Source organism: Hyalella azteca, unplaced genomic scaffold (genome assembly GCF_000764305.2).
Source record: "Hyalella azteca isolate HAZT.00-mixed unplaced genomic scaffold, Hazt_2.0.2 contig7692, whole genome shotgun sequence".
NCBI lineage: Eukaryota > Metazoa > Arthropoda > Malacostraca > Amphipoda > Hyalellidae > Hyalella > Hyalella azteca.
This window is the reverse complement of record NW_025937811.1, coordinates 98,126-114,818: the sequence shown is the minus strand read 5'-3', so window position 1 is coordinate 114,818 and position 16,693 is coordinate 98,126. Positions and strand designations below refer to the sequence as shown.

Sequence of the window (16,693 nt, the reverse complement as noted above, 5' to 3'; positions counted from 1 at the left end):
TCATTATACGGCATGACAGAGTGAATTGGTTACTCCACGTATCAATATTTCTAAAATAATACATACTTTTTTTAGCTTTTCAGTTTACATTCATGATTTCACGTGACTAAATTGTAAAATCTAATTCTTGCACAGAACTTTTAAACAGATTATAAATCATTTTGCTGCTACGCAGAACTGAAATAATCTGCCAGAACTTAATTAGACCGCAATATTTCAAAAGAACGCCCAAAACGTTCTCTTTTGACTGAAATTAGTCTAGTATTAATTTCCGTGTTTATTCGTTAATTCCCAAGAAGCGTTTGCGTCCATGATGGCACTTTCTTGTTACTCCCTCTGTAGCATCTATTGTAGCTGTAGCAATTGAAGCAAGAGATTTTGTGGTTATCCTGGAATTAAATCTACAATTACCGTATTTTTGCTGGAAGCGTTCCACATTTATTACTTTCCTTTCTCGCATCCATGCTTGAAATATCGAACAGTAGGTTGCACTTTTTTTACTTATCGCATCCAGTTGCGCTATCGAGATTGATATCATTTTAGCAGATGCGTGACCGATGACCAAAGTCGTGATTTATTTTCCTGCCGAATAAAGCGGCTCGTTTGAAGTTCGCGCTCAAACAGCGCATTTTAAGACATCATGGAATGCTGTATTTATTCTCTATTTAATGTTGCAAGGTTCACCAAGCAACTCTCAACAGCTCCGTTTTCCTCGTATAGTCGCGCCAGGTATCAGCTATATAACGGCCTGGAGGCATAATTAAATATAATTAAATAAATAATTAAATAGTCAAATTAATTAAATGATGAACTTCATCTCTCTGATGAAGTAATGACTTAGCAACATTGCTCATTTGGCGCACCTTGCCGACATGCTTATTAAAAGCAGCGGTAAACATTTTTCGAGAGAGAATTAGGTCTTTACCGAAAAATTATCGTTCGAATGCGAATCGCATTTTAAACGACCAGGTAGGTAACGATCATGGTTGAACTAGTATAAGGTTGACCCACGAGAAGCTCATTTTTGCGGATGTAGTTCGTTGTTCGCTTGTGACGTCACGGGCATTTAACCACTCACCGCATGCGATCAAACCAGTCAACCAATCCGTCATGAGAATGACGGGTTTGTTTACGTTTCTCGATCTCAGTGACGTAACAAGAAAGCTGAACTGAAAGACGGAAACTTTTGTGGGTCAACCTTATATAATTCAATCATGAGTAACGATCATATGGGGAAGAAGTCTCAAGCAAATTGATTCTATTTGGACACCTAATTCTATGTGGGAGTTGTCTAAAACCATATCTGTTTTCAATTTTGCGTTTAATTTCAATTAAATCATACTGAAAATTTTAATTAGAAAATAATATTATGAAACGGCAATAATAATAACAATAATAATAACAATAATAATGATAATAATATAACAATTATAATAAAATTGGTATGCACACCTGTAACCTGTTTCGCTTGAACTTGGAGGGCAATCCGGTCATGCACGCATTCAATTTAGTGCCAGCTGCATTCGAGCTCGAAAAAATTCTGTCTGAACCGGTTGCTGGACTAAATCTTCAGCAACCGATGCTCGCTTGATCTTTTTGGTTCCAATTATCTCCAAAGGCAGAGATTCTTGGCTTGCGTACCTGGATGCTCAAATTCTACTGAACTTAGGCTGAGACACGGCATGTGCAGCAGTCTGGGAGCATCCTGAACCCGGTATTCCAGCTAAAAGCTAAATGAATGGTAGTATGTATGTACTTATAGAGTGATTGTCGTAAAGTTGTTTAGGTAGAGTGGGTATTCGTTTAATAATATAGTAAAGCTTGCACATAATTTGATCTTGAAGCATATAGAATTTACCGTTTAAATACACATTTTATTGGCAAATGAGCCTGTTCGATGAAAAACATTCGAAAGGACCAAGTAGGTGGCAAAACTTCTGCCGCAACAAACGCGCTGTTCGGCAGTCTGTTGGATAACACTTCTCTGCTGCTCAGAGACTTGTCTTCTTCGATTTTTAGCTCGTGTTTTCAATTTTTACAACAAAAGAAAAAACATTCCCTCATTTTCTAATGCAGCATGTCATTAAGTAGACAACGAATGAAATTAACAATACAGACGTACACGTGTCATTGTGGTGCATATATTTTTCCGCACGCCCTTACTCGCAGGCAAGGTCACCCTTAATTGCCTGCTGCCCGGTTTTTGTTTCCAGCCTGGAGACCTGTTTAAGATCTGATCTTTCATCGTCCTCTCCTTCCGTGCAGAATTTCTTTAAGGGAAAAGAATGCTTCTGTGTTCTGACTTCACATTAGATACAACTTATACCAGAAAATTTAAATTAACTAATTTTTGCTGTACATTTTTGAAATGAGGAGTAAATGAAGTTAAATAGAAATTGTCTAATTTTCGTAATGAAGTTCATCATAGAATGAAAAAAACTAACCGGCTGCAGTTTGAGAGGCCAGGAATGCATGGTAAAATAACACATTTCTAGCAAATAGAAAGGTTTGCCATGGCATGAGAACGCCCCCTGAATTTAACCCCTGACCCTGAATTAACTAGTGGTAGGTGTAGGAAACAGTAAACATTCGTGACAGTCGCATTTACTTGTTAATTATTTTCCTCTCCAAAACTGAAGCTTTCTGGCAAAAATATTAAAAAATCCTTTGTGTCAATAAATTTATGCGAGCTTGCTATCATATTACTCTCATACATCACATGGAATTTTCGTCTTTTCTGTTTCGAATTTAAGTCTGTTGCAAAGTAACAAGTCTGTAACAAAGAATTTAAGTCTGTTGCAAAGTCTGTTGCAAAGTAAGAAGTGTTCAATTTCTGACCACAGTTGGGTTAAGAATATCAAATAGTTTACGCAACATACTTCTTAAGAGCTGTACAGCTCAGTGCTTGGTCATAATCTATTTTGTAGGATAGAACGTCTTGAGCAGCATTCGTATACATTATGTAAGTAAATTACACATGTAAAAAATACTCAATAAGAAAATCTTCAGCTTACTATCGATAGCTGAAAACGTTAACTCTATTCTAATTCTAGGGGCAAACTCTAATATCATTTGAATGACTTATGAAATTTTCTTCCATGACCTATGCAGTCTGGCTCTAGTAAGACGTTCGCATGATTTAGCGCATAATGGAAGTAATTAATCAACCAAATAATTCAATCAAAGTCTTACAGTCCGGAATCGAGTTTTATGATCCTCTAATAGAGCAGAACGTTTTATGTTTCCAGTTAATTATGTGCTTTACTTTTACGGAACGTCGGAGGTTTTTTCAATTGGTCAAAATGTAGAGCAAAATCTACAGTTGGTCACAAGCAAGCAAATCCACAGACCAGCCGACCAAATTGAACTCCCCACTCCCCAGTCGATCATCGTCCGTCATCGATGGTGGTTGTAGACCTCCAAGCGGCATCTTTATTTCACCGAGCGTTTAAGTTGTGCTTGTAGAGACTCCATCGGAAATAGGTGTCCTAATTCTTTTTTATTTATTCAAAGTCCAACAGATAGAACACCGGATGACTTGTCGTTCAGGCGATTATTACTATAACATTTTTTAAATATATTAGACAATGTACTTTCGGAATTTAATGCTGTTCATTACTAACTACCTGTCAGCAATGAGACCCATCGTAAAGAACGCAACTTATTCAAATGTAATGATTTGTTGTGATAAGCTAGCATCCCATTAATAGTTCCTGGCACATTAAAAAAATTACCGAGCTTTTCTTTCTATACAGGATTAGTGTTCCGTTTAGTTTACCTCATAAAGAATATAAAATTTTATGCTGGGAAAAGTTTTGAACTATAATGATTCAAGTATTCATGTAACTAAGAGGCTCTTGGTTACTCTCGTGTGAAATGCCCCGGCCCACTCAATAAAAACACTCATGAATTTTAGACGAAAATAATGTCAGTGTTATCATTTCTTTTCAATTCGCAGATGCAAAGATCAACCAACCGAAATGAAGGAAAACGCCTTGAGTAGCCTAGGTTACATTTTGACTAAGTGCTTTCCTGATGTTAAATGGATTCAAGAGAGGAAATTCTTCTTTTTCGAGACGTTTGATTCTATTATGAGTAAGGTATTTTTCAGGTTAGGTGAATTGATCGCTGATTATCCAAAATCATTTATCGTAATCCCAGTTTTGATCACTGCGATTTCCGTGACTGGGTTCCTCAGGATGAACTGGATTGACGACCCAGAGTTTCTGTTTTCTCCGTTGAATGGAAGAGCTCGTCAAGAGCGGGACTTCATTGAGGGATATTTTAAGATGAACTACACTGATTCTTTCAACGAGGATCGCCTTACTCGCAATGATCCTTATGTTCAATTGGGAATTACGAAGACAGACTCGTCCAATATAATCGACCAAGAAGTAATGAACAAAATAGATTCTATAGATGGAATTGTTCGAAATTTTGAGTTTCACGACGAAGAAGGCAACTCGTACACCTACAATGACATCTGTGCTAAAGCCGGAGGAGAGTGCGTGAGGCCTCGCTTCCTGGACTTATCCGACCGCATACATGAAGTTAAAACTCGGAAACTAAACTTAACATTCCCAGTTATGATAAATCCTACAACATTCGACAATTATATTTTTCCATTTTTCTTAGCCGGTGTTAAACTCTACCCTGAAAATTCCATCATGTCTGCCGAAGCCATCAAACTCTCTTACTGGGGAAGTGAAGAGAACCAAGAAATGAAACACTTGTAAGTGTAAAGATTTCTTTTTATTATCAGGAATTGTTTATCATCTTCTTCTTAACCTCATTCAGTTTTCCTCCAGATTTCTGAGTGAGTCTGTACAGAACTTCGGCTTTTGCTAATCATGAATTTCGATGAATATGAATATGCCAACCTGATTCACAATTTCGAAGCTGCGATCGAATGTGAGGTCGCAACTCGTGAGAATCTGCTCCCTCGCATCCGACCTAATCACACATAACTATTACGTGATAAGTATATAATTTTAGTGTTTTTGATAGAAAGGGTAGAATATATATAGACTCATCCTCCACGGACGTCACCTGAAGTTATCTCTCTACCACGTTTAAATGAGCCATTTTTAATAACCTGGCAGAGCAGTCTTTAGATTCTATTAGTACAATTAATAACGCAAAGCTATAGACAAAACAATGCAAGCCTCGAAGTATAACCTTTATTCTAAATTGCTTCCAGTAAATATATGGGATTAGTTTCGGGCTGCAATTTTTTTCGAGAATGGAAGAATAGCTCTCTTGCCGAATAAATATAATATGATAACCATCGGTGCGGTGGAAACTTCGTGATGCATTAAGTTCACTTGACTAATTCATGGGTTTTGTAGAATATTTTTGCTACTTCAGTTGGCCCTAAACAATATGAATTATTTGAGTCTCACCGAATAAATTAAATGTAATGACGTGTCTGTGATTTACACGACTTGTCGTAAAACATCCGCTTTTTTATCTATATATAAGTGGTTTGTGCCGTTTTAGAACATAATTGTCTCGTCTATATTTTAAATACAGCGAATTCATGCAAATAACTCCATGTGCACCTTAGAAAATGAACTAACAAATTGATAACAAGTCCGATTTTGCGACGCAGCAGCATCTTTACGCATCAAACCTTTGGAAAAAAATCAGCATGGTTCTGAAACTTTCTTTTTCGGTCTTCCAGGAGTACTTTGTGGGAAGAAAAGTTTCTTGCACACTTCAAGAAGGGCTTAGGAGAGCCGAGCTTGAGCATCGCAATGTACCACTCAAGGACTGCCACGCAAGAGATGATGAACAACGTCATGTCGATGTTTCCTTACTTAACTGTAGCAGTGTTTTTAATAACTGTCTTTTGCCTGGCCTCCCTCACACTGGGCGACTGTGTCAGAAGCAAGACTTGGCTCGGCTTAGTGGCCATCATTAATTCAGCATTGGCTAGTCTGACGGCGTTTGGGGTCCTCATGCATTGCGGCGTTCCGATGATTGGCATAAATATGGCAGCGCCGTTTCTGATGTTAGGTAATTGCTTTGTTGACTGTTTCCTTTATTAAGTACTTTAATGTTAGTAATGTTTTTTAATGTTAGTAATTTAATGTTAGTAAACTGCAGACTTGGACTCATACGACTGATCACTTCTCTTACATTAGAGGTGTGACATTCAACAGATTAGTCTTTCGTAGACGAGGTGGCCACGCAAATGTGTTCACCGTGTTCTCGCTTCAGCATTTCCTTCAATGTGTTATAGCTCCAGTATTTCTACCATTGTGTAATCGTTCGGGTATTTCTTTCTTTGTCTTATCGCTCGAGTATTGCCTTCAAAATGTTATCGCTTGAGTTGTAGATGGTTTTGCTAGTCTCACCTATGTAGTTATATGAAGTCTTTGAAGTGAGTAGCTTGAATGTCCAAGACGAAGTGCTCGCACTTCATTTGCATTTAAAGTGAACTCACTATTTGACCTATGAAGCAGTGTTAGTCCATGAAATCAGCTAGTGTATCACGATATATGAATTACTTGTGTCATATACTCATGCTGGTAAATTGTGGGATCCCAATGCGCGTAAATTTTGATGCCTGATCTAGAGTAGGCTGGGAACTTCATTCATGTAATTATTCACGTATTTTTCTCAAGGTATTGGCATCGACGACGCCTTTGTGATGCTTTCGGCTTGGCACAGAACGCGTCCTCAGTATTCGGTGCGGGAGCGCATGGCTCAAACCTACGCAGAATCCGCCGTTTCCATCAGCATCACTTCCATCACAGACATGATTTCATTCTTCATAGGCACCTTCACGTATTTTGCCTCCGTCAGGGTCTTCTGCCTCTATCTGGGTAAGGCTGAAGATTTTGATTTGGTGCTAACAAATTATTTGTGAGTTCAGAGTCGGAACCTTAATGTGGGGATTTTTTTCATTCGTAGGAAGAAATTCTTCGGTTTGAACATCAACTATTGGCTTGACAGATATAAATAAATAGATACATGGAGAAATTTACTTTAAAGTAATTTTCATGTGGTATTCAAGCATAACACGCGTCATATTCCAAAATAAGTTTTCTGGTTTTGTCTTCACTGTTTTGTCAAGGAATATTATTTCATCTGACTAGTGTAAAAAATTGACCGTCATGGAATTTATTTTTGGTGGACCTTTACTTTTAATTTCCTTTCAGGCTTACACGTTTGGAAAATTACATAAGCAAAAACGTACGTTAAAGACGCGGCAACTCAAATTGTTATTTGTAGCGCATTTTCTCATTTATGGAAAAAATGCACTATTGTGCTCGCCATGTCCGTCTGTCTGTCCGTCCGTGACTTCAAGTTTTCGTCGACGAGAAAATGCGCTCTCTGTCACTCACTGCAGCGAGTACTGAGTTACATTTTTTCCCCATATGAAGATCATTATAAAAAATATAACTCAGTACTCACTGCAATGAGTGACCGAGAGCGCATTTTCTCGTCGACAAAAACGTGAAGTCACGGACGGACAGACAAACGGACGGACGGACGGACATGACGAGCACAATAGCGCCTTTTTTCCACACAACGTGAAAAAAACGCTAAAAAGTGTTGAAGTATTTTACCGCCCTCAATTTCATTACGCATTTGGTATTTGTGCAATGATTCTAAAACTAGGGGAGTTTTAGGCCAAACCATCTATTTCCTTACAAAATTCGGTGTTCGGTATTTGTAAAATAGTTCTACTGTTGGAAATTTCTAAAAACCGTAAGCTTTCAATTATTTTCAACGAAAAGTAACACTTCATGGCTTCGCGTGCTGTTGTATTACACACACAACCTAAGATGACTTGATTGAATCACAAATTTACAAGAAATTTGAGAACAAATGCACGCAGGCATTTCGGTGCTGATGGCGTACGTGTGGCACATCACTCTGTTCGGCGCCTGTCTGGCGCTGTCCGGACGCGCTGAGAAGCAGCAGCTCCATAACATTACTTGCAAGCGAGTCAAGTCCAGCTGGGAGTCATGTAAGTGTTCCTAATTTGTAATAAATGAGCATTTTATCTCCTGTGACACATTAAACTACTAGTCGCACATATCTCAAAAATAATGTTTCAAGCAATTCTATGAAGAACGAGCGTTTCTACGCAAGCATCTGAGCATTACTAAGGTTCAATGAGGTTCGTCATGTAGAACTATGTAGTGTTAAATATTCAAATATCTATTCGTGTTTGATGACTTCCCCTGTACTCCACCATTTATCCAGGGCGCATGCCGGAGGTCAGCTTTGCTCAACTTCACACTTAGTTCATATTCCTTTCCGTGGATAAGAACACAAGATGGAATAACAGCCATGCAGTCAACTGCTTAAAGCCATAACGTTATGTGTCCACAGCCACCACTTGAGCATGCTAAAGGTAATCATGGTCATACTAAATCCGGCCAAACCTCTTCCGATATAATCTCTTCTGGCTTAACCTACACAAGTTGCAACATTTCTTCGCTTTAAACATACCTGAGCTGACCTAACCTAACCTCATTGGCTACGGGAAGTTGGAAAGGCGGTTCAAATGTACTGGATGAGCAAGTCATTGGTTGCAAGGTAGTGAGCCGGGACAGCGTGAATAGGTTAGGCCGGAGGAGATCAGGCCGGAGTAGGTGCAGCCGGATGCAGAACAGCCTGCTTATATGCGAGCATGCATAATTAAGTATTGGCTGTAAACCTACAATGATATTATCTTTAAGCAACGTGTCACTGTTCGTGATTATGGTGTTCCAGCGTATTCTGCTGCTTCTAGTTCTGTGGCTGGGTAAACTTATCGCATGCTGAGGGCTTATCAAAGGCTTATTTAATTAGGAATTAAATTTGTGGCCTACGGCTGCGCCCCCATTTCTGCTGTTGGGTAACTGCCGTACGTTACCCGCAAAGTGAGGAAATTACAAGATCGGAAATGAATCGAAATGGATCTAGTGAATTTATTTGATACGGCAAGGAATACAGATATGACAACAGTAATAATAGTGATATTACCCTTGGCAAAATGAGAACCTGTTCGAGAAGTATATTTTATAAATAACCATGAGGAGGCAAATAATAGTACAATATAACCATTTACGCATATAAACAACGAAACCTATCTTAGTGGCCTAAATCTTAACTTAACTGCTGTTGTGGATCGGCTGGGCTATACTGACTAAGGGACAAATAGAACGCGAAGTAAACTTCCTAACGGTGTTGCCAAGTCAGAGGAAAAGGGATACATTTATTAAAAGTCGTAATTTCTAGGTTCGCTACACTGCTACTCAATGTCGTTGAATTGAGCGAAGCCGATGTCAATGAAAAATTAGCATTTAGTTTGTTCGTATTTTTTTCAAGAAATGAGTAAATTCGAGATGACGTAAATTTTGTAGCCAAACACATTAAAGCTTTGATCGAATCGACACTTCTCCGAACTCACCCGCGAATTCGCCAACGGACTCAAACGTAACTCCTTGGATTTTGAAAGTTTCATTTTAATCAAAAACGAAATGACATAAAAATCCAAACTAATTCTTCGCTGGTCGCATCGCTAATAACTAGTTAAAATCTGAATTTCAAGCAGATCCGTTCATAATTTAAAAGATTTAAGCAGTAAATTTTGTGCAGAAGTAACTTTTTTTTCGTTCGAGTCCGTTGGCGAGTTCGTGGGTGAGTTCGGAGAAGTGTCGCAGCAGCAAAGCTATGCAAGGTTTCAAGGATAGTTCTTCACTCTGATGGGACCCGGTCGCGTCTTCACGATGACGAGCAAAAATGCTTCGTCATGCTGTCGAAACGGGGGAGCAGCCGTGGGCCACCAATTTAACCCTTAAATAGGCCAGGGTGCCAACGCCCAGTCTCAGCATGCAATAACTACACTTGGCCACAGATATAGAATACACAGACTACGATAGAACGCCGTGATCCAGACCAGTGCCACACTGATAAAAAGTAATTGCCCTATAGGCCTTTCGTCAATACTTTGTCATGCTCGCTCAAAAGCAGGCTGTTCTTCGTCCGGCCACACCTACTCCGATCCAACCTTATCTAGCCTAACCTATTCACGCTGCTCTCACTTACAACTTTATTGAAGCCAATGACTGGCTCTACCTGTTCACATATCCACCTCTTTAATTTAATGCAGCGTATGAGGTTACGTTAAGTTCACTCAGGTTGATTTTGGTTTGGGAAATGTTGCAGCCTTAATAGGTTAGGCCTGATTCAGTACGAGTGTATGGCCATACCTAACTTTGCATGATTAAGCAGTGGCTGTGGACATACTGTGCTATGGCTTTAGGAACTTCACTTCATAGGTTGTTCTACCCTTTTAGCGTTCCACCCCACGGAAAGAAATATGAAGTATAGTGTGAAGTTGGGCGAAACTGGCCTCCGGCATGTTGGCACTGAGCTAAAAAAAAACACTCAAATAATTGAGTGAGCCCTTGATACGCTGTTGTACTGCAAGAAATTAGGTCAGAAGGACCCACAACAGGACGAAAAGTGCATCGCTATTTTGACAAGTTATCACTAATTTCTATAAATGCGTCCTGTTTGTTTGTAGCCGAGGAGTCGGCATTTTATCGCCGATTCTGTGCTGGTGGAGTGGCCGCGTCCGACCCTAGCAATCCTGACGACAACCAACCACAAGCCGTCGTGATTCTCTTCAGGGACTACGTCGCTCACTGTTTAAACTTGCCAGTAATTAAAGGCAAGAATTCCTAATAATTATGTTCATTAGATTATGAAACGATAATTGCGAATAATAATACCAGCTTTGCTATGTAACGTTTATGTAGCTCAGTATGTAAAATAGGTATACACGTTTATCATCCGTCATGTAGAAACCTCAAGAGGGCGGTTCAAAAGGCATGTGATCGAGCAACAATGGCACTTCTGATCATTTTCAATATATGGTTCTAGAAATGACGTTTAGCAAATATTCAGTAAGGAAAAAAATTCAATTTTCAACAAGAGGCAAATCTAATTTAGGACGACACGCTTGAGAAGGAAAATTGTTCATAGAATATATTAACAAGATTTCATAATTTTCTTTATATCAGAAGCAAACAATTCTCTACGCAATTTAATGCAATGATATTAAGTGTAACGCAATCTAATTGTTATCTCAGTCTTTCTTTCGATCCCTCAATATTGTAAAGTTCACCTAAGTCAGCCCTTCTAATGTTTATAAGCTCAATTTGGGCCTTCACCGTTCAAAATTCAAATAACCCAACTCTGAGATAATTTTTACAACTGTCGCTTGAAAATAAAGCTCAAATGTGCGGTAACCAAAGGTAAATGGGATCAAGCAATGTATTGGGCGAAACAATATTAATCCAAGAGTGTGGTTAGTTTTGATTTAAGTGCTCAGTGGACTCGACTTACCATTCCCTCCGAAACATTGGAATATAACATCGCTCGGGCTCCTGACAGCCGTGCTGGTCCTCCACCGTTATCTACACGAGAAATCGCAATTTGTCGCTATCCATCAACGATGATATTTAGCTCCGTGCTTTCTAGACTATTTGCCAAATTAGATTTAAACCTCACAGGTATTTCGGTGCGTAAAGTTTGTAAGGTGCGGTATCTCGGTGTGTACACTGTGCATTATGGACTATTTGCAAATTTCAAATTACGACTCAAAGTACGTTGCGCTATATTGGCGTGTACATTGTAGATTATTTCTGAATAGCCATTTACTACTCAAGGATCGCTGCACTATCTTTGTCTGTTCATTAACAATAAACATAGACGTTTCTGAACGTGACCTGACGCTCCTCCAGGTGTCGTGGTGGTGGCGTTCGCAGCGTACTTGGCCGTGGCTGTGTACGGCTGCACTACCTTCAACGACGGTTTGCAGTTGCGCAAGACGGCGCGCTACGACTCATACTCCATCCCATTCTACGACTTCACCGATAAATATTTTAGCAGTTTCGCCTACCGCCCCATGGTTGGGTTTTGATCAGTTGAAGTCGTAAAAAGTTACCTGACATTTACTGGAAATAAGAATGGCAGGTTGTGCGTTCGTTTTTTTGGAGTCATGCTGTTTCGGTATATTTTATTTGCATTTCCCGACTTCCGAATAATTTTGGATTAATTCCTGCTTGGATATTTGTATGACTTAACCTTTTTTGCAGATTGTCTTCACCGGCAACATCACGTACAGCGATCCAGCCAACGAGAGGCAGTTGCTTGAATTCGTTGAGAAAGTTGAATCCCATGAGTTCATCGGCGATGAGTTTTACACGGATTGTTGGTTGAGGCAGTGGACAAAATACATGGCCATGCAGTGAGTGACAGAGAGCGCATTTTCTCGTGGACGAAAACTTGAAGTCACGGACAGACGGACATGGCGAGCACAATAGTGCATTTTTTCCATAAATGAGAAAATGCGCTAAAAATAGAAGCAGTGAGTTGCGAATTAAAAAAAGCCCGCAACAAGCTGTAGAGGTTCTGCAATGTTAAGAATTGGCGACAGGCCTACGGCCTAATAAACCCTGAAACCGCTATATTATTATTATAATATCTGTCAGTAACTTCTTATAACTCAATGCAGGACATATCTCCGTCCGTTGACTACTCAATTTTTAACCTGCTGCCATTGAGGTTGTGTTGTGGCTTTGCTGAGCGTAAAGAGTAACGGCGCAATGATCAATGACGTCATACCACAAAGTGTTTGGTTGAACTTATGGAATCGACAAGATTGAAATTAGAAAGGTAAAGGTATTTACAGGTCGATATTGAACGTACGTAGGTTCATGGACCTCCTTTATTACACAAATTAACGTGCTCAATTGTGGAAGAAGGAAGATTCAAGGCATCTCTGTCAAAATATCATGTAAATAATTTTAAAACGATTCGTTGAAAGGTTGTAGCTTTGGGTCAGCGAGCGGTTAGGATTACACCAGGATTGGAGTAGCGAATAGGTGGTTCGACTAGTTTCGGAAATTTTGGTCGAAATCGACGAAGGGTAGTCAAGAATCGGCTACAAGCCAGCATCACCAAAAGAAAGCTGATACATCTCCATAATATCATAATACATGCATCAAGTTTAGCCTCCATTTGAATCAACTTCAATGACTTTTGCCTCACCGGCTGTCAAAATTCCAAAAATTAATCCCTGTTTTCGTCGTTCCTCAGTCCTTCTTAAGTGGCGACATCAACCGCTACCGCGCTGACATTGTCTTCAGCGAAGACAACAGTCGCATCGTCGCCTCGCGCTGCCTCGTACAGTCGGTTAACGTCATGAATGCCATCAACGATCGTCGTCTGATGCAGGATCTTCGTCAGTGGGCGGACGAGTCAAAATTCAACGTCACTGTTTACCACCCTCTCTTCATCTTTTTTGATCACGTAAGTAGATCTAGAATCTAGATTATTATCCAATAAGCGAGTTGGCCAAGTACACCTCTAGCAAACATTTTTAGACAAATTCTGTTAAATTTCTTCTGTCGGTCTTTCTGGTCAAAAATACGCGACTCGATCAAGCATCGGAGTGACGGCCAAACCACAGTAAGTTCACCGAACATCATTAAAAATAGTTCAGTAGTTACAATTCAGGGTAGAAAAATAGGAGCAGTGAAGTATTGGTTCGATTCTTGCTACCTGCTACAGTTTTGATACAATCGGTGAAGAGGTTTAGCAAAGCAAATTAAAGCAGTGAGTTGCGTGATCAAGACCGCAACAAGCTGTGAATATTCTGCGATGTCGAGAATCGGCGAAAGATCTAACGGACTAATCAACGATGATAGCCATGTACTATACTGTACCATGCTATACTCTGCGGAGCTTAGCCGTGCAGTGTTGTGTCGAGCTGTGCTTTTCCGTGCTGTGCTTTGCAGTGCTGTACCGTGATGTGCCGTGCTTTGCTGTGACGTTGTTTGCTGTGCCGTGCTGTGCCGTGCTGTGCTGCGCCGTGCTGTGCTGTGACGTGATGTGCCGTGCTGTGCTGTGCCGTGCTGTGATGTGACGTGCTGTGCTGTCACGTGCTGTGCTGTGCCGTGCCGTGCTGTGCTGTGACGTACTGTGACGTGCTGTGCCGTGCTGTGCTGTGACGTGCAGTGACGTGCAGTGCTGTGACGTGCTGTGCTGTGCTGTGATGTGCTGTGACGTACTGTGACCTGCTTTGTTGTGCCGTGCTATGCTGTGCCGTACTGTGCCATGTTGTGCTGTGCCGTGTTGTGCTGTGCTGTGTCGTGCTGTGCTACATCGTGCCATGTTGTGCTGTGCTGTGCTGTATTCTGTACTATTTACTCTGAACTCAGTAGTGTACTATATTGTACTGTCTATGTAAGACTCTATTTTTGCCATTTATCAAAAAAATATGTGTGTATATGATGATTTTCCAGTTCTAAACTAGAAATATTTTTGTGAAAACCTCCTTCCAGCTCTCAGTTGTCCGCTCGACCATCCTTAAGGCCATCTCGTGCGCTGCCTTGACGATGGTTTTGATATGCGTCGTCTTCATCCCGAACCCCATCTCCTCCTTGTGTGTTGGGTTCGCCATCGTGTCCATCGAAACAGGAGTCATAGGATACACGAGCCTCTGGGGAGTAAACTTTGACATGATGTCCATGATCCAACTGATCATGTGCGTTGGCTTCAGTGTTGACTTCACAGCCCACATCAGTTATTCGTATCTTGCTGCCAAAGTTGACACACCTGAGGAGCGAGTCCGGGAATGCTTGACGTCATTAGGATTGCCCGTCATGCAAGGCGCACTCTCGACTCTCATCGGAGTCCTGCCGTTGATGTTAATCCCATCTTATATGTTCAAGACTTTCTTCAAAACGGTGTTCTTGGTAATATTCTTCGCAACGATTCATGGTATTTTTCTCATTCCAACTTTTCTGTCGATGTTCGAAAGCATGTTACACAAAAGAAAAGTTAAAGGCACGACGAAGATGGAAATTCCAACGTGAATAAATCTCGTGAATTGTTTTCCATTCGCAACGAGCTGTGAAATCGGTTAGATTTTAGAAAGCTTAGCCTTAGAATAAGAAGCTGAAGGTAAAAAGTTCCATCAGTTAATATTTCATTATCAAATTTTGATAATGATTACGGCTGTTCAAAGTCGTTTGCTTCCTCAGGTGGCAAAGTCGAGACAAGCTCGAAATCAGACCAGATCTCAGAGAATTACAATCGAGCAACTGCATCTCGAGATCCGCAATGAATTCAACTAGCTCCATGACAACCTTGACAACAACGTCACACCCCAAACTATATACGCAGCAACTGTCACTTCAAACGAGCGGGAGTTCTTCAAGAATCTGGTGTAATCAATAAATTTTGCTTCAAAGAAGGTTGTAGACTTCTTCATTATTTTGACTGCATTGGAGTACTTGGAGTAGCAACTGCGACATTGAGCAGCCGTTTATCCTACCACCTGAGCCAAGCTCGCAACCAGACCAGGTCTCAAAGCATCACAATCGAGCAACTTCATCTTAAGACCCGCGATGAAATCAATAGGCCCCGTGACACTCTCGACAACGTTAATCTCAACGAGACTCACTTGCACTGTGCTGGTGGAACCCACCAGCATCGTCATCTTGCGGTGGCCCGACATAATCCGACCGACGATAGCTGAAGCCCTTCTTAACGGATTGGACTCCATTTATCCATCTAATTACTACCTTATTTTCTAAGCTTTGAGATTGTTTCGGAATTACTTTCGCGGTTCCAAAAAAATTCTTGTTGTATCATATTAACGTGTATCATGTACTTATTTCCATCAAAATTTCTGTATTCAATGCTTCCTGTAACTTGAAAATGAATGTTGTTTCATTCGAAACGTCGCTAATAAATTGAAATTACTCCCTTGAACCTTCATTTTGATCAACTAATGTCATCTGAAGAATTTTTTTTTTGAGCCTGAAAATTTAAATTGACGAATTCTCTGGCCATTAACAACCCGTGTTTAAAACGTGGCCAGTAACCACCCGTGTTTAATAATAATTAGTGCTGTCGGCCGCCAACATGGCGAGGCACCAGAGGGCGTGCCTGGTGTGGGACCCTGGGGGGGGGGACAAGTCCCTGACGGGGATCAACGGCCCAGAAATGGAAAATGGAAATGGTTCCTGCCTCCCGCCTCGCGCCTCTCTGCAGGAATAGTGAACAATTGAATGGTAACGAGAATCTTTTCCGGTAAAGAAGGTATTCGAGCAATATCGATTAGTAAAGGGAGTATATAGTAACCTTAAAGAGAGAATCTCGGTTAACACCTGCGAAATTTACAGATCCCTGCCAGCAAGATCCGAGCGCAGAAGGTCAGCCTCGGCACGCAGCGAGGTCAGGGAAACTTCATTCTTCTCCACATCTCTGCAAATAAATTGCAAACTGAACAGCGTGATTCATATTTAAATTTGCTTTAGTTTGTGTGTTGAAGAGTCAGGCGCGCTAGATATATGAGACAGATCGCGGGCGCGTATTCGTGATACTGTTGAGTCAAGGCGTGGGCTTGACAATTTATAATTAGTGGGAGCATAGGAAGGCATTGCAAAACCGGGAGAAGAGGAAGGGATGTTGATATTCAACTAGCAGGTTAGCACGGCTTCTTCCGAAATCGGAAAGCGCTGCAATCCTACATACAATCGCGTAATGCTGAATAGCATCTTCTCGATCATCGTAAATAATATTAATCAAGCTGACACTTCTTCGTCTTCGACATTTCCTCGAATTCGTTGTGCTGGATTCTTAAATTACAGGGATTGCCGGCATCGTCAGA

The 16,693-nt window shown here is 40.6% G+C and overlaps 1 protein-coding gene across 1 annotated transcript; it reads left to right on the top strand.

The window, feature by feature from the left end:
- The first annotated feature begins 3,763 nt into the window (after nucleotides 1–3,763).
- LOC108675450 (patched domain-containing protein 3) lies at nucleotides 3,764–15,657 on the top strand. Its single transcript, XM_018163468.2, has 10 exons — nucleotides 3,764–4,732; nucleotides 5,684–6,018; nucleotides 6,630–6,830; nucleotides 7,850–7,981; nucleotides 10,532–10,678; nucleotides 11,754–11,920; nucleotides 12,108–12,259; nucleotides 12,704–12,716; nucleotides 13,111–13,323; nucleotides 14,358–15,657. The coding sequence occupies exons 1-10, from the start codon at nucleotides 3,981–3,983 to the stop codon at nucleotides 14,889–14,891; spliced, it is 2,646 nt and encodes an 881-aa protein (XP_018018957.2). The 5' UTR covers nucleotides 3,764–3,980; the 3' UTR covers nucleotides 14,892–15,657.
- Nucleotides 15,658–16,693: the final 1,036 nt, after the last annotated feature.